This window comes from Thalassophryne amazonica, chromosome 8 (assembly GCF_902500255.1).
Source record: "Thalassophryne amazonica chromosome 8, fThaAma1.1, whole genome shotgun sequence".
NCBI lineage: Eukaryota > Metazoa > Chordata > Actinopteri > Batrachoidiformes > Batrachoididae > Thalassophryne > Thalassophryne amazonica.
Genome location: NC_047110.1, coordinates 23,644,547 through 23,669,823, shown reverse-complemented (window position 1 = coordinate 23,669,823; position 25,277 = coordinate 23,644,547). Strand labels below are relative to the sequence as shown.

At 39.5% G+C, this 25,277-nt stretch overlaps 1 protein-coding gene across 1 annotated transcript; it reads right to left on the bottom strand.

Annotated features, from left to right (window-relative positions):
* Nucleotides 1-25,277, bottom strand: c8h11orf58 (chromosome 8 C11orf58 homolog). Its single transcript, XM_034175876.1, has 5 exons — nt 25,139-25,277; nt 13,680-13,763; nt 9,765-9,825; nt 9,449-9,558; nt 1-583 (listed from the first exon to the last, which is right to left on the bottom strand). Exons 1-5 carry the CDS (start codon nt 25,190-25,192, stop codon nt 374-376), a joined length of 519 nt encoding a protein of 172 aa, XP_034031767.1. The 5' UTR covers nt 25,193-25,277; the 3' UTR covers nt 1-373.

Genomic DNA, 25,277 nt, shown 5'->3' with positions numbered 1-25,277 from the left:
AAAAATTGGGCTTTCATGTTGAACACCCTCAGACATGCGCATCCCCCTGACCACATGACCTGTGCTGTAGGAAGGAGGCGTGGCTAGTACAGCTTCCTGTTTAAATCAACAGACGATGCAGAGTTTCCATTTTATTTTTCATTTCCCGGAAAGCATTGCCAGCAAATTTTAAGTCTGCTTTTACACAACTGATGACTTGCGTTACTCTGAAAAGTTTGTTAAAATCTTCCTGCTGGTGGGTGTGGCTTCCATATTAAAGACACCAGAAGGACCCTGCGCCATGCTGGAGAGCGGCTGAAGTTTGAAGACTTACATGAAAACTGGACCTTTAACTGAACATTAAACTTGACCTCCTCACCGCTGACACTCGACCCTACGACGACTTTACAAACGTCATTTTATAGGCACGTTTACGTTCCGTGGTGTCCGAGCCAACCTCTGTGTGTTCGGTCGCCTCTTCCTTTGCTTTGGCAACGCCACCTTTGTCGGGGCGTTCTGTGGAGTCTGAATCGCTGCCGGATTTCTCCGCTTCTGGGGATTTGCTGCGATCCTCCTCCTCCTCCTCCACTGGCTGGGATTCAGGCTGTGGGAAGGAGGATCATTTTTAGGTTTATGGGCACACAAGACACTAAGGCCGTGATTGGATTCAAAGACAGTAAAGATCAACTGGTTATGACTCAAAACCTTAACTCCAAATTACAAGTTTGTTAATAATAGTAATTATAATATCTATTTATGTAGGACTCAACTACTAACTAACTAAACTCAAACAAAAGAAAAAAATGCCAATAATAAAAAGTACACAATAATGCTTAAAAAGCTCAAAGCTGTGCAGCCTTTGAATTTTTACAAAACTGACAAAATTTAGTTTCCACTGAATTCCAAACATTATAATGTCAGATTATTTTTGTAACGTGTTGCAAAATTCCAGCTCATTTTGATGACGAGAACATATTTACTGAACGGGGGATTCAAAACGAATATTTTTATTTACTTTTTAAAGAAATCTACAAGTGCGTCAACACATACATGAGGTTTTAACCTTTGACCTTGAGTGATGCGCACTCCCAGAGCGTGCACGCTAACATCCAAAAGATGTCTTATAAATAACTTCAGAGATGCTATCTGTATTCAAAAACGGTGTGCTTAGATTTAGAAGTGCTTATTTCTCACAAACATTTTCATAATATGAAAAACAGATTTATACAGAAATAAGCTTTGGAGTGTTTCCCGCCATCTTGGTTTATTTTGTTCACACCATAGAAGTAGATGGAACGCCAACTTCTAATCTCGGGGGCTGAGGTTGTGCCGCACATGCGCGAGAGGAGTTTAGGTTCTTTACTTCTGGTCTTTTGCTCTGCAGCCAGCACTTCGTTCACAAATAAAATAAGGTTAATAAACATTTTGATCAACAAATCCGAATAATTTACCGAGCCTTACATTTTGTAGTCAGGTAGACACCGCTCTGCATCCGCCTATTCCTGACGCTATGCTCCCTCTGCCCTCAGGATTACGAGGTAACACAAACAGTTTGACAAAAACGCAGACGAACATTACTGCTCTGCGACCTACAAACACGTTACAGGTGATCGTGACTCGCAGACAAAAGGAGACTAAACCTTTCCAAACAGTCAATCATGCCCGCGTCCTCTGGAATCTTCACAATAAAGCAAAAGGCATTTTCGGGGGACATACTATATGGAGCATTATATCCAAGACTGAGCAGATTGAACATTTACTAACAGACTCGAACTTGGACTACCTCTGCCTCACAGAGACATGGTTATGTCCTACAACCCCATTATCTGCTTTCACTGTTCCTGGATATAAAACATATAGATGTGACAGGGGGGAGGGTTTTGATATATGTTAAGGATGGTATTCAAAGCAATGAAATTAATATAAACATACAATAGAATGTGTAGGAGTTTCAATTACACTATCTTCTGAAATGTCCTTTGTTGTGATTGTCATTTATCGCCCCCCAAATGCCAAACATATTTTATATAGAGTTATTTAAAATGCTTAAAATGTTTGAAGGGAAAGAGGTCCTATTAATGGGGGATATGAATATAAACTGGGCAGATAAAACACGTAAAAAGAACCTTAAAAAATCATGAAATCATTCCAGATGAGACAAATAAATAATAAACCCACAAGGATAACAAAAACTTCCCAAACACTTATAGATTTAATTTTTACAAACAAACCAGAAAGGATAGTGAAAACATATAATTTATTAACTGGATTATCTGATCATAATCTCACATTGGTTGCCAGAAAATTAAATAAAACCAGATTTAGGGAGCAAATTCAACTAAAAACCAACCAAAGTATATCTTTCATTTCAAAGAAGGATCTGTCTCAATTGGAAAATGATCTAAAGCAAACAAACTGGGATGATATAATAGAAAAATAAATCATGTGAGACAGCGTGTAATGATTTAATATTAATTTTAAAAAATATTTTATTAAAATACATAAAGACAAAAAAAAAAAAAAACATAAAAAAAAAACAAAACAAGGTTTGCCGTGGTTCAATAGTGACCTCTGGGAATGTATGAAGAAAAGCGATGCCTCACTTAAAAAGTTTATCAAAACTAGATTAACCTCCGATCAATTAATATATCGAAGTCTGAGAAACAAGGTCACAACATTACTTAGAAAAGCAAAGGCAAATTTCTTCCTTAATCTAATTAAAGATGCAAAAGGGAATAGTAAGATTGTTGTGGAGAGATATTGACAAATTTCTTATAAATGAAGAAAAAAAAAAAAAACACTATGACCTACAGCTAAAAATAGATGATAGTAACAAAAATGATGATGCAACACTAGCAATGTTTTTCAAAGAATATTTTATTAACTCTGTTCAGAGACTGGCTCAGTTGTTTCCAGCACCTTGCTCTTTCCACCCTCCAGTCTGTGATGTATCTGCCTTTAGTTTGACACCTGTTAATGATGCAAAGGTGGAAAGGCTTATTGGGCAACTCAATAATAGCAAAGCAAAAGATCTGTATGGCTTAGATAATGCCTTTCTAAAAACAAACAAGGAAAGTCTAACACCAGTGTTGACTAAATTAATTAATCAGTCTATTAGAGATGCTATATTTCCTGATGCACTAAAAACTGGTATTGTCACGCCAATACATAAGTCTGGAGACAAACTAGAGGTCAGTAATTACCGGCCTATCACCATCCTCCCTGCCATCTCCAAAGTGTATGAAAAGGTAGTAGCAGAGCAATTAATTACACACATCGAAACCAAATCTCTTTTAAATCATTTTTCATTTGGTTTCAGAAAAAAAAATACTCAGACAGCTTGCTCCTACTTCCTTGAAGAAATTAAAACAAATTTAGATCATGGAGGCGTAGTGGGAGCTGTGTTTCTGGACCTGCGAAAGGCTTTCGATACTGTTTCGCACAGTGTCTTAATAAGGAAATTATCAAATTTTGAACTGTCTAATCAGACAATAAATTGAATTGCATCATACCAATGTGGCAGGAAACAATGTGTTCGAGTAAATCACACATTGTCCCCTTTAAAAGACTGCACTATGGGAGTTCCACAGGGTTCCATTTTAGGGCCGCTGCTTTTTAGTTTGTACATTGATCTTCCATCGGTGTGTGACATTAATATCATTATGTATGTGGACGATACTGTCCTGTTTAGTCATGGAAGAACATGACAGAAGTGGCCACAAAATTAACAGAAGTGAAAAAGGTTGCTGCCTGGCTACAAAATTGCTGTCTCACACTAAATGTTGACAAAACGGTTGCAATGTACTTTACAAACAGACAAAAACCTTTAAATCAACCAGACATCCATATAAATGGGAAAAAAAAATAAAAAATGTAAACAACTTCACCTACTTGGGCGTTATCCTTGACCCAACCTTGACTTTTAAAAATCACGTCAAGAAATTGTGTAATTCTTTAAAATTTAATCTGGAAAATTTTAGGTACATTCAAGGACCTCTTACTATTGAGGCATCTCATATGTATATAAATTCTATGATTCTCTCACGCCTTCTGTATTGCGTGACTAGTTTGTCACAGGCCAGTAAATCAGTCCTAAAGCCACTTGAATCAATGTTCAAAAGGGCAATAAAAATTCACGATAGGAAATCCAGACAATATCGTCTTATTTTAAGTATGATTTTCTAAATTTTGACAATCTAATAATGCATGCAAATATCTGTCTACTCTTTAAAATCATCTATGATATGGATGCTCCTCCCTAAGAAGGTTTGTCACATTGTGCTCAGAAAGAACAACTCGAGCTACAAGGGCGACCTCTAGAGGAGAGTGCAGCATCGCTAAATGTAGGACCTCTTTTGCCAAATCTGCCTTTTCTGTTGTTGCCTCTAGTCAGTGGAATATCTTAACGACATAATGAAATGTACAACTTTTCCAACGTTTGCACAGCTGACAAAGAAATGGCTTTTATCAAAGCAAGTTTGCACCCACCACTGATGAATGTATGTGTATGAGAGTGTGTGCATGTGAGAGCACAAAGTGCAGGTGTCTGAAAAGTATGATTTGTATATATGACGTATGTATGTGCCTATGTGTGAGAGTATAGCGTGAAGATGTTTGAAAAGTGTGACTATATATGAGTGTGAACAAAGTGGTATCTTTTGTGTATGTCTGAATTGATGAAATGTTGAAAGTTTTTATGAATGTATATTTGAGGGGCGAGGTATGATATGTTTACAGTATGAATAGTCTTTGTGCTAAATGGATTTTCTTTTCACTTACAAACTCTGTCACTCACAGACATCAACCTGTCCAGGGACTACAGGTGGAAATTAGTATTTTTGCTATAACCTGGCACAATGCATCTTTCCTATTTTTTTTAGGTCAATGTATTATTGTGCACTGTCCCTGAGAAATAAAATCATACCATACCATAGCTGCCCCGATTATTGCTCACAAAGTCACACTGCTGTCAAAATGCATCGTTGTTGCCGCAAACAACTGGTTAGGTTAAAAGATCGAGATATAACCCACATGTTCCACATCAAATTATTCAGATAAAATATGTTATAGAAAACATAGACCTTGGAGTCAATTAGCAACAAGGCAAGTTTTCAAAGACAGTTAAAGTCAAATTTATTCAGTCAGCTAAGTGAAGAGGAACACCACCCTTTTATTTGTTTTTATTTTTTTAATGTGATTTCTGGTCCAAAAGACTAGCTTATCTTCTAGTCCATTATTTTCCAGTCTGAATCCCGGCGCTAAATTTGTTGCTTTCTTGTCCGAAACTTTGTGCTAAATTTGTTGTCGTCAATTGCTATTTATTTTAATTTATTAAGATCTTATTGTTCATTGTTCGATTTGTACTTATTTTATTGTTATCCCAGTGTGATTATATATATATATATATATATATATATATATACACACACAAGTGTTCAGAATAATAGTAGTGCTATGTGACTAAAAACAATTTTTTGAGTATATTTCTTATTGTTACATGGGAAACAAGGTACCAGTAGATTCTCACAAATCTAACAAGACCAAGCATTCATGATATGCACACTCTTAAGGCTATGAAATTGGGCTATTAGTAAAAAAAAAGTAGAAAAGGGGGTGTTCACAATAACAGTAGCATCTGCTGTTGATGCTACAAACTCAAAACTATTATGTTCAAACTGCTTAATTAACAATCCTGTGAATCACTAAACTAGTATTTAGTGGTATAACCACAGTTTTTCATAATTTCTTCACATCTGCGAGGCATTAATTTTGTTGGTTTGGAACCAAGATTTTGCTCATTTCCTAGTGTGCTTGGGGTCATTGTCTTGTTGAAACACCCATTTCAAGGGCATGTCCTCTTCAGCATAAGGCAACATGAGCTCTTCAAGTATTTTGACATATCCAAACTGATCCATGATACCTGGTATGCGATATATAGGCCCAACACCATAGTAGGAGAAACATGCCCATATCATGATGCTTGCACCACCATGCTTCACTGTCTTCACTGTGAACTGTGGCTTGAATTAAGAGTTTGGGGGTCGTCTCACAAACTGTCTGCGGCCCTTGGACCCAAAAAGAACAATTTTACTCTCATCAGTCCACAAAATATTCCTCCATTTCTCTTTAGGCCAGCTGATGTGTTCTTTGGCAAATTGTAACCTCTTCTGCACGTCTTTTATTTAACAGAGGGACTTTGCGGGGGATTCTTGCAAATAAATTAGCTTCACACAGGCGTCTTCTGTCACAGCACTTACAGGTAACTCCAGACTGTCGCTGATCATCCTGGAACTGATCAATGGGTGAGCCTTTGCCATTCTGGTTATTCTTCTCTCTATTTTGATGGTTGTTTTCCGTTTTCCTCCACAAATCTGTTTTTTTTTTTTTTGTCCATTTTAAAGCATTGGAGATCATTGCAGATGAACAGCCTATAATTTTTTGGACCTGCATATAAGTTTTCCCCTCTACAATCAACTTTTTAATCAAACTATGTTGTTCTTCTGAACAATGTCTTGAACGTCCCATTTTCCTCAGGCTTTCAAAGAGAAAAGCATGTTCAACAGGTGCTGGCTTCATCCTTAAACAGGAGACACCTGATTCATACCTGTTTGTTCCACAAAATTGACAAACTCACTGACTGAATGCCACTCTATTATTGTGAACACCCCCTTTTCTACTTTTTTTTTTTTTACTAATAGCCCAATTTAATAACCTTAAGAGTGTGCATATCATGAATGCTCGGTCTTGTTGGATTTGTGAGAATCTACTGAATCTACTGGTACCTTGTTTCCCATGTAACAACAGGAAATATACTCAAAACCTGGATTAATCTTTTTAGTCACATAGCACTGCTATTATTCTGAACACTACTGTATATATAGCGCTTTTCCATCTGCATTAGACTCTTGAAGCGCTTTACAATAATGCCTCACATTCACCCGGATATCAGGATGCTGCCAAACAAGGTGCTCACAACACACCGCGAGCAACAAGGGGATTAAGGATCTTGCCCAAGGGCCCTTAGTGATTTTCTGGTCGGGCTGGGATTTGAAGCAAGGATCCTTTGGTCTCAAGTATATACACACACACACACACACACACACACACACACACACACACATACACACACATACACACACATACACATACACACACACACACACACACACACATACACACACACACACACACATACACACACACACACACACACACACACACACACACACACACACATACACACATACACACACATACACACACACATACACACACATACACACACACACACATATACACACACACACACACACACACACACACATACACACACACACACACACACACACACATATACACACACACACACACACACACATATACACACACACACACACACACATATACACACACACACACACACACATACACACACACACACACACATATACACACACACTACACACACACATACACACACACACACACACACACACACACACACACACACACACACATACACACACACACACACACACACACACACACACACACACACACACACACACACACACACACACACACACACACACACACACACACACACACACACACACACACACACACACACACAGTGAGGAAAATAAGTATTTGAACACCCTGCGATTTTGCAAGTTCTCCCACTTGGAAATCATGGAGGGGTCTGAAATTTTCATCTTAGGTGCATGTCCACTGTGAGAGACAGAATTTAAAAAAAAAAAAAAAAAAAAAAAAAAAAAAATCTGGAAATCACAATGTGATTTTTTTAAGAATTTATTTGTATGTTCCTGCTGCAAATAAGTATTTGAACACCTACCAACCAGCAAGAATTCTGGCTCACACAGACCTGTTAATTTTTCTTTAAGAAGCCCTCTTATTTTGCACTCTTTACCTGTATTAATTGCACCTGTTTGAACTTGTTACCTGTATAAAAGACACCTGTTCACACAATCACACTCCAACCTGTCCACCATAGCCAAGACCAAAGAGATGCCTAAGGACACCAGGGACAAAACTGCAGACCTGCACAAGGCTGGGATGGACTACAGGACAACAGTCAAGCAGCTTGGTAGAAGACAACAACTGTTATGATTATTTATTAGAAAGTGGAAGAAACAAGATGACTGTCAATCTCCCTCTGTCTGGGATTCCATGCAAGATCTCACTTTGTGGGGTAAGGATGATTCTGACCTGGTCAATGACCTGAAGAGAGCTGGGACCACAGTCACAAAGATTACATTAGTAACACATGATGCTGTCATGGTTTAAAATCCTACAGGGCAGCAAGGTCCCCCTGTTCAAGCCAGCACATATCCAGGCCCATTTGAAGTTCACCAGTGACCATCTGGATGATCCAGAGGAGGCATGGGAGAAGGTCATGTGGTCAGATGAGACCAGAATAGAGGTTTTTGGAATCAACTCCACTTACCATGTTTAGAGGATGAGAACAACCGCAAGAAAACCATCCCAACCACGAAGCATGGGGGTGGAAACATCATACTCTGGGGGTGCTCTTCTGCAAAGGGAACAGGACAACTGCACCATATTGAAGGGAGGAAGGATGGGGTCATGTATTGCAATATTTTGGCAAACAACCTCCTTCCCTCAGTTAGAGCATTGAAGATGGGTCATGGCTGGGTCTTCCAGCATGACAATGACCCCAAACACACAGACAGGGCAACTAAGGAGGGGCTCCGTAAGAAGCATTTCAAGGTCCTGGAGTGGCCTGGCCAGTCTCCAGACCTGAACTCAATAGAAAATCTTTGGAGGGAGCTGAAACTCCAAGCCTGAAAGATTTGGAGAAGATCTGTATGGAGGAGTGGACCAAAATCCCTGCTGCAGTGTGTGCAAACCTGGTGAAAAACTACAGGAAACGTTTGACCTCTGTAATTGCAAACAAAGGCTACTGTACCAAATATTAACATTGATTTTCACAAGTGTTCAAATACTTATTTGCAGCAGTAACATACAAATCAATTATTATTAAAAAAAAAAAATTATACATTGTGATTTCCTGATTCTTTTCTTTTTAGATTATGTCTCTCACAGTGGACATGCACCTAAGATGAAAATTTCAGACCCCTCCATGATTTCTAAGTGGGAGAAATTGCAAAATCGCAGGGTGTTCAAATACTTATTTTCCTCACTGTATATACCTCTGCAGATCCTCACCGTGCTACCACACACTTCTAATGACATTTGCACCAGTTAACTGAGCGAGGTTTAGATTGCCCTGACGGGTTTCACTGTGTAGCCATTTAGCTCCCAACAATGATAGCATGTGTATTCAGTACTGGACAGATTATTATAGATTTTGTCAGAAGTTAAAAGGTGAACCTACAGAAAACTAAAAATAGAGTCCAGATTGAAAAATTCCAATTTCCCCTTTAATTTCCTGCAGGTTGGACACGTTTTGCCTCCTGCCGCTCACCTCACTGAAGCCAAGACCACAGTGTCGACGATTCCGACCCGACAGCTTGGCGTCAAGGCCATGGTGGTACTGCAGCTCCAGCTCTTTGTTGATCTTCTTGTCCTCCACTCCTGCAGAGGAGATAACAGTCACAGCAGGCACACCCAGCCCTTACAGGCCTATCCACGCATGGATAGATCTGTGCGGCGGATGTGTAGCGGGGAGCCGCGTTAATTCCGTCACACACGGTGGAGTCAACATGGCTAAGCGGCGTGGGACTGCCGCCCTGAAGTGACTTCATGTCAGAATTTTAGTGAAGCTGCGTCAGAATGCTTACCACTGCGGAGGTGTGACGTTGACTTGTGGTCGCCGATGACGAGGCGCCCGGTGTGCTCTTTCTGCAAGAGCAGAGAATGATGAAAGTGACACAATAACTTCATGGAGGAAATAAAAGTACATGCTTCATCACATCATTCCCGTGTTTGCGTGGGTTCTCTCCAGGTGCTCCGGCTTCCTCCCACATCCAAAGACATGCAGGTTTGGGGGACTGGAAACTTTACCAAATTTACCAGGTCTCCCTTGTAAAAGGCATCTCAATCTCAACGGGACCAACCTGTTTAAATAAATATCTTATAAAAGGAGACATGAAGCAGACTGACAACGAAACCGCTCTGTGAATGAGTTCATGTCAGTGAGTGAGACTTCATGTTTTCGCCTCTGAGTTTGTTTTGTTATGACTGAAACGTAATAAGACCAGAACAAAAATGTAACAAGAGACAGCCATCCTTTTTTTTTTTCCTCAGAACTGAGCTACAGGTTTAAAAATGACCCAAAAAGGCAAAGGAGAATGTTTAAAATAAATAAATAAACAAATAAAAAAATGCAGTGGTGACTATTCTTTATGCGTTGGACCACAGAGGACAACAGGACAATAAAGTGGAGAAACTAAATCAGGTCCCTTTATTTATTTTCAACTTTTGCACATAGATCTGCATGGTCTCTGGCCAACACACAAGAGAAATTATGGGTAATGATCTAAAATATTCTTGCCTGCTGTCACAGCAGGCAAGAATATTTTAGCACCTGCGCTAGACACACCTGCACTAGACAGAACTAAACCACTCTGGTTTATGGCAGTGGCTTCAACAAACACCAGAAGAGCAAATGGAGGAGCTCAAAGTTAGTTTGAAACATCAAGGATGACAGACAAAAGCCAGCACACAGGAATCTCAGCCAGAACCCTGAGCAGAGAGAAACAGCTGGGCTGGAGTGAAAGTTGTTTCCACTTCCAGGCTACAATTTTCTCCTCCTATATGTGACACTGCTCCCTAGTGGTGATGCTGAACTGTGACAATGGCACAGTTCATGGATCAATGGTTATAGAATGTAACAGGCAAAACAAACATGACAACAATAACCCAATGAAGATGAAATAAAGCTGATGATAAAAGTCATGGACAGCATTTAAAATGAAATAATTAGTCAACTTATCAAACAACAGGGGGAGATTTTTCTTCTTTTTTTGAGTTATGTAGCCAAATGTGAAGACGTTTTGGGCTTTTTTTTGGGGGGGGGTGCTCTTTTACAAATCTCTGTATTCCAAATCCAAACCTGCCAGCGGGTATATGTATGTGGATCACCTCCCGAGCTATGCAAGAATCATGTTGCTTATGATGATGAAAATGCAGGTATGTGGGCGATGGCGCTGTCACGCCAAATTCATCATCAAGAGGACTAACTACATGAACGGCACTCATATTGCACACAGGGAGAGAAACCTTGTGTGCAGAGGAGAGACGTTTGGCTCCGTGACACTACAGACTGACACGCAGATGGATTTGATACATTGGAAAAAGTCAGAAACTTATTTCCATGAGTTAATGGACTTTATTAACGTGCCACAATCATGAGAGAACTTAAGGAAGTGAAAGTGCTGAGGATTTCCGGCCGGCAATCGCACATGTTGAGTGCATGAGGAGTGAACGGTGGACATGTTGCTGGGCATCCATCCACGAGGAGTTAACCTGGACATGGAAATGTCCTCTCACTGGCGATCTGTCTGCGAGCAGGAGCTAATGGACTTTTAGTTTTTTTGTTTTTTGTTTTTTTTAAACTTGCCACAATCTTGAGAGAACTGCAGGAGGTGAAAGAAAGCAGTGCACTGCAGCGCGATGGCGTGTGCGATCCATGCATGACAAGTGGACGTGGAAATGTCCTCTCGCTGGCGATCTGTCCGTGAGCAGTAGTTGATGGACTTTACTTAACTTGCTACAATCTTGAGAGAACTGGAGGAGGTGAAAACAAAGCGGAGATGCATCTAGCAGTCGCGCGCGCGATCCGTCCGTGAGGAGTGAACGGTGGACATGTACTCTGAACGTCGAAGTCTTGCTCACCTCTTCTTCTTCTTCTGTGGTTTTGAAGCTTCACTGCCAGCAATGTCCAGTGGGATGAATAAAATATATCAATCCAGATATGTACTGATAAAAAGATTTTTTCGCCCCGGCGTGCAGAATTGCAGAGGCTTGGTGTACAGCAGCGCAGTGTTGTGTTTACATAGAGTTGTGGAGTGTTGTGTAAACTTGCTTAAAAACTGCATACTTTCTGTGTCCAGTGCTCTGAGCCGAAAAAATTAAACGTTTAATTTTTTTTGCATCCACCCGTGTAGCCCTCAGCATACTGCTGCATAGGGGAGCAAAAACCTGGAGTAGAGCTACTTAAAATTGGCATTGTCAATATGCGACTATGTTGGCCCCAGTGTGAAAAAGCCTTTAGACTGAACAGTGTTTATGTGGACGTGAGCTGTGTCGCAATTCAGGGTCTGCATCCTACTAAAGGCAGCGTCCCACGAAACTCTTCAGTCCTTCAGACCCAGCAGAAGCCATGAACAAACCATTCTGAAATGAGACTGTCTAGCCCACGGAGTGTTTTACAGCTGCGTTATTACATTTCCTTCCCCCTACCTCCTTTCGCCTGTCAGCACTGACAGCTGGACCTGTCAAGCTAATGTAGTGGACATAACCCATAGTTTAGTAATCATTTTTCAGTACTTATTAATGCTTTGCTTATAAATATTATTTATTGTATAATGGCTGAGTGGACCCTTGCCATTTGATTGGTGGCTTGTAGGTCATGTGACATGTATCATTCATACCATTTGCCGTTGTGTTTCACTGACCGTGCAATAGTTCTTTTAAGTGTGCAATTTTGGTGCCATATGAAACGTGCTATTGCAAGACCAACCACTGCGCATGCTCACACTACCGAGGGCGACGGTTGTTTTGCTGGTGGACGACGATTTGAAGGAGCTAACTGATGCTGCTAATTCTTATAACACACACACAAAAACAAATCCACCATGCCGTAAGCTGCCTAGAAGCATGAAGCTGTTATGATGAAGTTAGGATGAAAAGCTGGACAAATTTCTGATGAGATTTTTCACTAGAGTGATGAAAGCAGACAGCAGTCTGTACACGAAGTCAGTGGACGGCATCACGGACTGCCGAGACCAATTTTGGACTCCTATTTAAAAGTTTGTGTTGGACTGTTAAACAGCAGTGGAACACCAAAATGCAAGTCCCTTTTCTGTCGCTTATAAATTATTAAAATATCAAATGACAAGGATCTATTTTTGCCGTTATATAAAACAAATACTGAATGTTTTTCCATTCTGTCATTGGAACGTATATTGAATTTGGTGAAAGCTGGAACATACCATTCCTGCATCAGTGCCTACATCATTTCAGTATACATGCATCTCTGCATGCAGGTGAACTCTTACACCTCAGATTAATTTTTCTGTGCACAGCCTGAAAATTAAGATGCCATGTTGCGTGCTGAGTAGCAAAGTTTCACCCGAGCCTGTTTTTCATGTGTGTGTGGAATTATGGACACTTTGTGTGTGTGGGATTCCTCCCACCACTGCAATGTGCATTTTAGATTAATCCTCTAACAGGGGTTGTTTGCAAAACTGGCAATCCAAAACATTCAGTGAGGTCAAATCCACATGAGGATGGAGACTGGTTAAGCACTGCGGTATCCATTTGTAGGGTCGTTGTCAATGAACAACTGAAGCACAAACTGCAGTCCGATTATTAGCCTGGTATACTTGCATATCAATGTAGTAATTGATACTTATTCCACAGATGCATAAAAACTGACCTGATATACTGAAAGAAGATTGTCAAAACTAATAAGAGTTGAAAACAAAACTCAAGAGAAGAAAGAAAAAAAAAAAAAAAAAAAAATCACCAACCTTGCCAGCACCCATTAAGCGCAAAAACTTCTGCTTTCTCTCATCACTTCCCAGATCAGCTGATGCCCACTGCGTTGATCCATCCTGCCAAAATAAGACAGCATTATACAGTCATCACTATAAGCAACAACAAGGCATGGAACAGCAACTCTCCTACCCTGCTCTGGATACCACCAAGACCAAAGTAGTAAAGTCATCACCAGATGAGCCAGTTGTACACTGTGTGCAAGCAGCAGCCTCTGGTACTGAAAAATGAAGCCAATGCAGATGGTGGCAAATCTTGCCGTTCCTTAAATGGCCACTTGAGGCTACCGCCAAACAACTACCCATTTACCTGGTTGTTAAAATCATTGACTGTACATATAATGGATGGAGCCTGCGTGATGTCACCCACTGGTTTTCTATAGAGATTCGGAACAGACGAAATGACCCCCATTCCTGGACATCATGTTGAAAGCCCCGCCTGCACTGAATCACGATGAATTCATTAATGCATAAAGGGGTGAAGTGTGGGTGGCTCCATGTGTGACAAAAAGACAAAAAAAAAAAAAAAAAAAAAAAAGCCTGAACACGCCCCTCTCTGTGAGTCTGAACCAGCAGGTAACGACTAATCTTGGTTTGGGTGTTTATTAAATCATATTTTTCCACCATAATTTACAAATAAATTCTTTAAAAATCCTACAATGTGATTTCATGGATTTTTTTTCCTCATTTTGTCTCTCATAGTTGAAGTGTACCTATGATGAAAATTACAGACCTCTCATCTTTCTAAGTAGGAGAACTTGCATAATCATGGACTGACTACATACTTTTTACCCCACTGTATATATTAATTTATGTAAAGTTTCCAATGTGCTGAAAGCAGTTCTCTTTGCTGATGACACAAACCTGTTTTGTTGTGGAGACAATTTGCAGCAATTATTGTTTGATTTGAGAACTGAAATGATAAAGTTGAAGAGTTGGTTTGACATGAACAAACTGTCATTAAATTGGTCTAAAACTAAAATTATGTTATTTGGAAATTATAAACAGGATGTACAAATTCAGTTAAAGACACTTGGGCCAAATACAGATTGTGTCAAGGACAATAAGTTGTTAGGTGTGATTACTAATGATAGAATTAACTGGAAAGCGCATACTCAACATATCTAAAAGAAAGTTTCTAAAGGTATTGCAGTATTAAATAAGACAAAGTACATTCTAGATGGTAAATCACTACGCACTCTGTACTGTGCACTGATTGCACCTTACTTGACTTACTGTGCTGAGGTTTGAGGCAATAACTATAAAACTACATTACAATCATGATTCGTCCTTCAAAAAAGAGCATTAAGAATAATTCAGAATGCAAGGTCTGGGGATCATACCAATCCGTTGTTTATTAAGTCAAATATTAAAACTTTATATGATTTAATTTAAAACTGTTCAGTTGATGCATATTAGCGAAAAATAAACAATTACTTTTCAGAATTTAAGAATATTTTACTTGAGAAGGATTGTATAATTTAAGGGGTTCATATTATTTTAAAATTGCTGGCGCTAGGACGACTAGGAGGTGCTTTTGCATCTCCATTTGTGGCCCCAAAAAATGGAATAATTTGCCAGAGAAACTTAAATGATGACCAGATATCAACCGGTTCAAATATTTATACAAAGAAATTGATATGTATTAGATGAATGTGGTTGAGTTGTGTTATATGTTGATGCTGTTATACTGGAACCTTTGTGTGTGTGTGTGTGTGTGTGTGTGTGTGTCTTTTAGTTTGCTTTGGGTGCTATCTGGAGAAATATTTGACATCTTTATCTGTAGCAAAATGCTGCTGTTGTTCAGATTGTGTTTGGATGTAAACGTCTATGATCAGGCATATATGCCTGGTTTGATTTGACTTTATTCAAGGGTGGAGGCGCTGATAAGCGTTGCTTCTGCCTACGCCTTTAGGCACCATGTATTTTGTTTATATTCTTATAATTCTTTTCTTATATTTCTTTTCACCTTTGACTTTTCTGTTATGAGTTTGGTTGTTTGTATATGAGTGAATTTGTGTTATGCCTGGGTTTCTAATCAATTCAAATTAAACTTTCAAAATCCGACAGACTGAAAAAATTAAGCGTTTTGGGGTGAAGTGTGTTGCCTCCTGTCTCTCTGTACAGCATCTGTAAAGCCGAACCTTCACTTTCGAATGAAAGCTCAGAAGCTTCGTTATTGGATGAAGCAGTGTTCGTTTCATTTTCTGTCAGCCATCAGGATGTTTCTGCTTTTCTTAAAATGTATATCACATGCTGAGTAATAAGACGTTTTCCAGAAATGCACCTGCTGACTCGGGGAGGAAAGCTGGACCTTTTGGTTTTCTATTTTTATTTTTTAACAGTACAAAGGGGTGTCAAAATCTGAATCACAGAGACAAGGTCAGATTTTCACACTCTGAAGTGAATGTCCCCAGCCTGGTGATATTGTGACTTGGTAATTCAAACTTTTCAAATTGAAAATTATGCAGCGGAAATATGTAAAAAAAAGTCTGGAATGTCCCACATTTTAAATAGTCTTTCTGTACATTCCTTTTTTCTTTCAAATAAGTTTATTGCACTTTCGTAATAAACAGTGTGTCAGTGAAACATTTACCAAAACAGTTTTTTGTACGAGGCTGTAAACATGTTTACTTCTGCTCTAAAGTTGGCCGTGTTAAAATGGGCTCCTATGGGAATTTGCTCTATTTTGGAGCCAGCCTCAAGTCGCCAATCAAGGAACTTCAGGAAAAATGACTTCCGCAAGCGCGTCAAAATACGAGTTCAAGTGTTGCCACTTGGTTAAATATTCAACTTCACAGTAGCAAAACGTGGTTACAGCCTGGTAGAAAAATGGTTTTGTTCTTTACAGCTAGTGAATTATTTTTACCTCTGCCAACGAAGTTCGAGGAGGTTAAATGGTAAATGGACTGCATTTATACAGTGCTTTTCCATCAGCATCAGATGCTCAAAGCGCTTTACAATTATGCCTCACATTCACACAAACACACTCAAACACTGATGTTAGAGTGCTGCCATGCAAGATGCTCACTACACACCAAGAGCATTCAGGGGATTAAGGACCTTGCCCAAGACCCTTAGTGATTTTCTGGTCAGGCTGGGGTTTGAACCGAGGATCCTCTGGTCTCAAGCCCAACGCTTAACCACTAGACCATCACCTCCCCCCAAGGGAGGTTATGTTATCAGTGCTGCTTGTAAACAGCCTAGAGTCCACAATTTTTCAGATATCATTATGAAATGTTTACTGAAGATTCAAGGCCCCGTCACACATAGCAAGAATGTACAAGAACCAGCCCAACACGGCAAATATTGCCATAATCTGATGCAGTCAAGAGGAAAAGAGGCGTGGTCAGCCGTGTCAGAACGCATCAGGATTACCTCGTCCACACCCACACGATGGCATCCAAAGCCCATGTAGACAACAGGGAGATGACACAGACTGTCATCAGACGGCCATAAAAGGCACTGAAGACTGTCCGATGTCCAAACGTCTGGATGGCAAACACGGGACCATTGTGGGAGGCAGCGCTGTGTTCCTCACATGCATATGCGTGCGAGTGCACAATGCGCATCTGTGCGCACATGCATGGGGCTGAAATGATCACTCAACTGTGTGTCTGTGTATGCATGCATAATGCTGCATGAGCTAGAGGGTGTGCGTGCTTAGTGCCACTGGACAGCTTCGCTGAAAGTTTGCTGGTAGTGTGCCATGCTGTCCCCCTGTCTCAGACAAAGCGCCTTTCCAGGGAACTTTAATTTCTTTTTTGCTAACTTCAGGAGCACAACGCAACTCAGGACACCGCGATGGTTGGATTATCACATGGGATTTATTTTTCATTTTGGGTGAGAGGATTTTAACCACAGGCTGCGGTTTCAGCACCACGTCCACATCCGCGTAGTGAAACATTCGTGGACCGCTGTTGAAGATGAGATTCATGTTTATTAATAATGTCACAGCCTGGCACAACAGTTCCATGTCATATCTCCTACAGAGTTAGAAGGTGATCATTTATTACAGACTGAGATCCGTTCAGCACCTGACACGTTACTGCGCACCACAAAGAGGCGCAGCTGCCCATGTTATAATGGAGACAATATTCACATTATTTAAGTTGCCCATGGGAAGGAATGGACAAATATCTGTACTGTAAGGCCTACTGTGGATATAACAGCCTGTTCAGATTTGCGGCAGCGTGCACACAGAGCTTTCAGTTTGATAACCACTGTTCACATTTACTGTACATAATAATTCATAATTATTATCATCATGATGAAGCGTGCCACATACATTTCAAGAGTTCCTTTGTGCTCCAGTTTTGCCGCCATCGGAATATGTAAGTTGTGGTCAGATGGTCCTCAGATTACACATAGACTGCCGTCGGATAGGTGTACCATCTCAACAGCACCCTGAGGGCTTTGAACATGTGCATCACATCTGATTTTGACCAACTGTGTGGACTTCCACAGATGGCTGTCAGAATGTTTTGGAACTGAAATCCGACACTTTCAGATGTGTGGCAATTTGTCATTCTGACTCCATTCTGCGTGATTCTGGCTATGTGTGACAGGGGTATCATATCCTGATAGGCAAGAACAAATTCAATTTTCAAGGTCATAGGTCAAAGTCAGGAAAAATCCCTAACTTTAACACTGAATGAATTTTCAAAAATTCATAACTATCAAAAATTCTATTTGAGAGCTTTATATAGGATTGTATCCTTTATTGCCAGACAAACCTTGATCCAAATTACAGATATTGTGGGCATTTCAATTTAACATTGAAAACCCAATTTAATGCATATTTTACATTAGGGCAAGACTCTGTAGCTGTTAAGCAACAGTCTCCATAGCTGGCAAACAATTCACCCTATTGAGGTTTCAAATCCTGCAAAATCTTGCAAGATCTCAGAGAGGTGGCATTCACTGCAAGATGTACGAGGTCTGTCCATAAAGTATCGTACCTTTTTATTTTTTATACTATATGGATTTGATTCAAATGTTTTCACGTCAGACAAGCTTGAACCCTCGTGCGCATGCGTGAGTTTTTCCACGCCTGTCGGTGACGTCATTCGCCTGTGAGCATGCCTTGTGGAAGGAGTGGTCCCGCCCCGTTGTCGGATTTTCATTGTCTGGAAATGGCGGAATGATTTGGGGGGTTTTTTTTTTCCATCAGAATTTTTTCAGAAGCTGTTAGAGACTGGCACCTGGAAACCATTCGAAAAATTTATCTGGCTTTCGGTGAAAATTTTACGGGCTTCACAGAGAATAAGGACTATTACTACAGCTTTAAGGACGGCCCACAAGCGCTCCGAGCCGCAACGACAGGTCGTGACGCACAAAGCCTCCGCACGGCTTTCCACGACAAAATCTCTTGTTAAAAGTGAAATCTGCCGGAAAATGGTTGATGTCCAGCTCTTGTGATAACCAGAGAAAGTGCACACGACGGTCCCAGCTCCACACAGCCATCCGTTTAGAAATAATCCGGTGGTTTGTGCCTGGCGTTGCGGCTCAGAGCGCGGCGCGCCAAGCGCCATTGTGGGCCGTCCTTAAAGCTGTAGTAATAGTCCTTATTCTCTGTGAAGCCTGTAAAATTTTCACCGAAAGCCAGATAAACTTTTCGAATGGTTTCCAGGTGCCAGTCTCTAACAGCTTCTAAAAAAATTCTGATGGAAAAAACCCCAAATCATTCTGCCATTTCCAGACAATGAAAATCAGACAACGGGGCGGGACCACTCCTTCCACAAGGCGTGCTCACAGGCAAATGACGTCACCGACAGGCGTGGAAAAACTCACGCATGCGCACGAGGGTTCAAGCTTGTCTGACGTGAAAACACATGAATCAAATCCATATAGTTTAAAAAAATAAAATAAAAAAGTACGATACTTTATGGACAGACCTCGTATATTATCAAATATATAATTATACCGCAGCCAATCTGCTCTGTGTGAGCCTGATCCAGTCAGATCTCAGAACCTAAGCAATGTGGGATCTAGTTAGTACTTGGATGGGAGACCTCTTTGGAACACCAGCTGCTGTGTGCGTTTCCCCAGGTTACACTGGAGTTGCATCAGGAAGGGCATCCGGCACAAAACCTGCGCCAAATACCATTGAGGATCTGGCTGTATCCGTTGTGGTGACCCTGAACAATAATGGGAGCAGCCAAAATGACAACAACATTAATATATATTATTAGAATGGTTTCACAGCTACGGAGTAACTTCCTTTACATTGCCTCTTAATCAAACATGCCCCAATCATTCTCATATTTGAAACTGAAGTGTGGAGTGGCACTCACTATCGCCTGATAAAGGTTGATCTTGATCTGATCTATGGCGGTTGAAGAGGATTTGCAAATCATTGTCACATCACTCACTCATCTTCAACCGCTTTTCTGGGTTCAGGTCGTGGGGTCAACAGCTCCAGCAAATCATTCTATTCTGTTCTTATTTACATTTTACACAACGTCCCAACTTCATTGGAATTGGGGTTGTATCTCAATCACTCCTTTCTCTGTTATGCATTTACTTACACCTCCAAAACTGGATGGAGGTTCCAATTTTATGCCTGTTTGTCTATCTTCCATTTACTGGTATGAAACCAAGTGCCAAAAAGCAATGACAAACTGTACATAACAGAGATAATCAATATTCTGTGAAAATGAACTGAAAACAAATTACAAAAAGATGCTTTAATTTCTGAAAATGACTTCAAATTTCAACAAATTTGCACTTTTATTTATATATTAATAATAATAGCAGCAACAACAATAATAGTAATAACAACTAATAATGCTACAATACAATTTTAGAGAAAGACAAAAAGAACCTGATTAAAAACACAACAGAAAATATAAAACCAACTAACAACGTACATAAATAAATATAGAAATAAGTAACTGTTTCCTGTGAACACCTACTGACTCTTACACCTCCACTTCATTCCTGTTTTATTTAAGTTTAATGACAATTTGTTTCGGTCAAACCATATTTTCAATTTGTTCATTTCTTCAGTGATTTCCTCCAGAACTATCTGCCAAGCTAGAAAACTGCTGCATCCTAGTAAGAGCAGAATACTACAGGAATGAATAAGTTGTTTTTTTTTTCTCACCAAAATTGATGCTGCACTCACTGCAGTTTATTGTCTGGAATAGCCCCAGATTACATTTCAGAGCTTCCAGAATTCAAAAATTTTCATGCGGGTGGTGTTGGGGGTAATTTTTGGTTACAGCATTTTTTGTTTTTCACCACTTTCATCCCTGAATATGTCAATCATGAGTAGGGATGGGTATCGAGAACCGGTTCCTTTCAGGTATCGTTAAGAAATGATTCGATCCACCAACATCAATAAGCTTTTTGCTTAACGATTCCGTTATCGGTCCTTCAGCGTGGCCGTTGTATTTGGGGGTGTTTGTCAGGAAAATGATCATTTGTCTACATTGATTACAGACCCCGAAGTGGGACGGTAATCAACTTTTCTGCAGCGCGGCTTTGCTTTGAACCTCGAACCAATCGAAGCAGTGGTTCGCAGATTGAAGCAGTGCTTTGACCTATTGCTTCGTTTATTCTTTTTTTTTTCTTTCGCTGTATCTTAATTTTGCCAAGCTAAAACCTTAAAGAGCATATGTCTGAGTATTATTTACCTTATTTATGTTAAACCGACCTGTTATGGTCTTCTGAAACAGTTGATGTATTTTATAACTTAAAAACCGGAACGATGCTAACGCCTTAGCATGTCTATGGCATCTTCAATGTTAAAGTTAGCATTAAGTAGTTGCAGCTGTCATCACATTCGGGTGCACTTGTTTTCTGTATAATAAGCGTTTGTAGTCGTAAAAGAGTCAAATGTATTACAAATTGTAATATTTTTTAAAATTTATTTTTGTTTATATATTAATCATCTAATTAGTTATTATATACAATTTTAGAGAAAGAGACAAAAAGAACCTGAATAGAAACACAACAGAAAATATAAAACCAACTAACAATGAACATACATAAATAAAAAAGTGTTTCCTGTGAACACATAGTGACTCTTACACCTCCATTTCATCCCTGTCTTATTTAAGTTTAATGGCAATTTGTTTCGGTCAAACCATATTTTTAATGTGTTAATTTCTTCAGTGATTTCCTCCAGAACTATCTGCCAAGCTAGAAGAATGCTGCATCCTTGTAAGAGCAAAATACTACTGGAATGAATTTGAATAAGGAAACTTGTTTTTTTTCCTCACCAAAATGGATGCTACACTCACTCCAATTTATCGTCTGGAATAGTCCCAGATTGCATTTCAGAGCTTCTAGAATTCAAACATTTTTGTGCAGGTCTCCCCAGGAGCTGGGGTCTAGGGCCTTGTAAGGCCCCAGAAACTAAATTAAATTTTCATCTACTGATACATTTTCAACATCTCCTGGAAGAACAAATCTCAAAATTAGTGCATATTTAAATGATCCTAGATTCAACCTTTCATTTGAACCATCAATGATCATGTTGAAATAACAGAATATGACGTGGAAGTAGGACCTGGAATGATTTTCCTTTTAATTGTAAACCAAATTATGCATTAACTCAGAACAATTAAACTACATGAAATTCATGAAGACTGAAAAGACTGTTAAACCATGTCAAAACTCACAGCTAAAGATTGTAGAATATTTTAAAAATCAGGGTAAAATATCAATAACGTACCTTATAGTAAAAAAGCCACACATTGTGTAAATTCCTGTAAATCCACTCAAAGCCAATGTCTTTTTTCCCCATGAAAAAAGTTTATATTAATAAAAACTAATTTACATTGTTGTGTAAATTCATGTAGCCTAAATTCATTCAAAGCCACGTCTTTTTTTTTTTTTTTTCAATGAAAGAAAAAAAAGGCACAATCTTTTCTGAAATCCTGTTTGAACAGCACAATGTTTATTTTCCAGAGAGAAAAAAATTCTTACCAGTTCGCTTTTCCTGTTTATCTTTCAGGTGTGTTCATGAAGCCAGCAATAATTCCACGGATTCTTGTCCTTATCACACTTTTTCAAACCGTCTTTCTCGCCATCTTCGCGCTGATGTCACTCCGTGACACAGACATGCTGCAAAATTCTTCTTTTAAAAACTTGAAAATTCTAAAAGTGTGCGATGTCCACATGCTACGTTTAGCTAAGCTTCACACAGGAGCCACACAGTGTCACCGCAGCAACCAACCAGTCCCGCTTCACGACAACTGTCGTAACAGCTACGCTTTGAGTGGCATTTTTCTTCTGCGAATCTCCGCGGATCCGAGGAAACTGATATGTATCTGTAATAGGGATGGGTATCGAGAACCGGTTCCTTTCGGGTATCGTTAAGAACTGATTCGATCCACCGACATCAATAAGCTTTGTGCTTAACGATTCTGTTATCGGTCCTTCAGAGTGGCCGTCGTTTTGGGGGGTGTTTGTCAGGAAAATGATCATTTCTCTACATTGATTACAGACCCTGCAGCGGGTGCTTAATCAACTTTTCGGCAGCGCGGCTTTGCTTTGAACCTAGAACCAATCGAAGCAGTGGTTCACAGATTGAAGCAATGCTTCGATCGATTGCTTCGTTTATTCTTTCGTTTAATTTTTCCCCGCTAAAACCCCAAAGAGCATACGTCTGTGAGTATTATTGACCTTTTCTATGTTAAACCGACCTGTTATGGTCTTCTGAAACAGTTGATAGATGTATTTTATAACTTAAAAACGGGAGCGATGCTAACGCATTAGCATGTGTATGGCATTTTCAATGTTAAAAGTTAGCATTTAGCAGTTGCAGCCGTCATCACGTTCGGGTGCATTTGTTTTCAAATTGTAATATTTCTTAAATTTATTTTTGTTTATATATTAATAATCTAATGATTATTATATACAATTTTAGAGAAAGAGACAAAAAGAACCCGAATAGAAACAACAGAAAATATATAATAGCAACTAACAATGAACATAAATACATACATACATACATACATACATACATACAGAAATAAATAGTTGTTTCCTGTGAACACCTAGTGACTCTTACACCTCCATTTCATCCCTGTCTTATTTAAGTTTAATGACAGTTTGTTTCGGTCAAACCATATTTTCAGTGTGTTCATTTCTTCAGGGGAGGTGATGGTCTAGTGGTTAAGGTGTTGGGCTTGAGTCCAGAAGATCATGGGTTCAAATCCCCGCCTGACTGGAAAATCACTAAGGGCCCTTGGGCAAGGCCTTTAATCCCCTATTGCTCCCGGTGTGTAGTGAGCACCTTGTGGGTGAATGTGAGGCATGATTGTAAAGCGCTTTGACAGTCTGATGCAGATGGAAAAGCGCTATATAAATGCAGTCCATTTACCATTCTGTTCACACAACTCCAAACGTTGTGCGGCTCTCTGACGAGTCAAGTTAGAACGATAGAATCCAGTCTGAATTAATAACTTAATAATTAATAACTTCAAAGCGAAGTGTTTGTTTATTTTTATTTATGTCCAGAGATCAAGGATACAGTGACTAATTTCATATTTATTTACTTTAAGACTCAATGAAATACATAGAAAACCTGTAAAGCCTATTTTCAGTACAAAATTCACAAGGTATCGATAAGGAATCGGATCGATAAGCAGAATCGATAATAGCATCGATAGATAAAATCTTATCAATACCCATCCCTAATCTGTAACACACAGATCAGTGTCCACGGACTTATAAAACATGCATGATGTCATAAAAAAAAGAACGCTTTGCGATAAGCATTTTAAAAACTCAGTAACGATCACGATTAAAGACTACAACACTAACACACCCCCAACCCCGCCCATGATGAAATCCGCAGAATCCCGCGGATCCGCAGAGTTTTCACAGCCCTGCTCAGAGGTACGGAGAGACATTGATGCCAAAATGTCTGAAAGGAAATGCTTCTGACAAAAACTACAGATTTGGTTTATTTTTATTTAGGTCCAGAGATCAAGGATACAGTGACCAATTTCATATTTATTTACTTTAAGACTCAATAAAATGTTGCTGACAGAAAAGCTGTAAAGCCTACTTTTACAAGAGATATTAACAAGGGAATCAATAAGGAATCGGATTGATAAGCAGAATCGATAACGGCATCGATATCGATAAAATCTTATCAATACCCATCCCTAGTGGCAACCTTTACTCCCATTGAAACAAAGGGACTAAACTGATACACGGGGGTCTAAACCACCGAGGAGCTAAATCACCGGATACCAACATGGGTACCACGGTTATATAACGTTTTGGTTTGTTTGTTTTGAGACTTTAAAACTAGAAGAGTTGAATTAAGATCGTCGTCACTGTAAACGAAAACGTTTTTAAGACATAAAAACAGCATGCAAAGGCTAACATTAGCAAATACGGTCGTTCAAAACGTGTTCATTTGTAGTCCGTATCCATCAAATAAAATCAGTGTCTTAATTCATTTCACTTACTTCACTTGGCGATGCAGCTCTTTTTTTTCCACGTCTGTCCTTTGAAGAACTCATTATCGTCGAGAGTTAATCAACTTTAGTTAATAAACATCATGCGACTTTAACCACACAGCTAACGAGGTTTTTCTTCTTCTTCTGA

Excerpts from the sequence above, each read along its gene's own strand:
- c8h11orf58 (XM_034175876.1), bottom strand. The coding sequence starts at position 25,192 with ATGAGTTCTTCAAAGGACAGACGTGGAAAAAAAAGAGCTGCATCGCCA. Across the intron at positions 9,826-13,679 it reads GCTTAATGGGTGCTGGCAAG|AAAGAGCACACCGGGCGCCT; the intron begins GTTGGTGATTTT and ends CTGCTCTTGCAG. Across the intron at positions 9,559-9,764 it reads AACGTCACACCTCCGCAGTG|GAGTGGAGGACAAGAAGATC; the intron begins GTAAGCATTCTG and ends TCTCCTCTGCAG.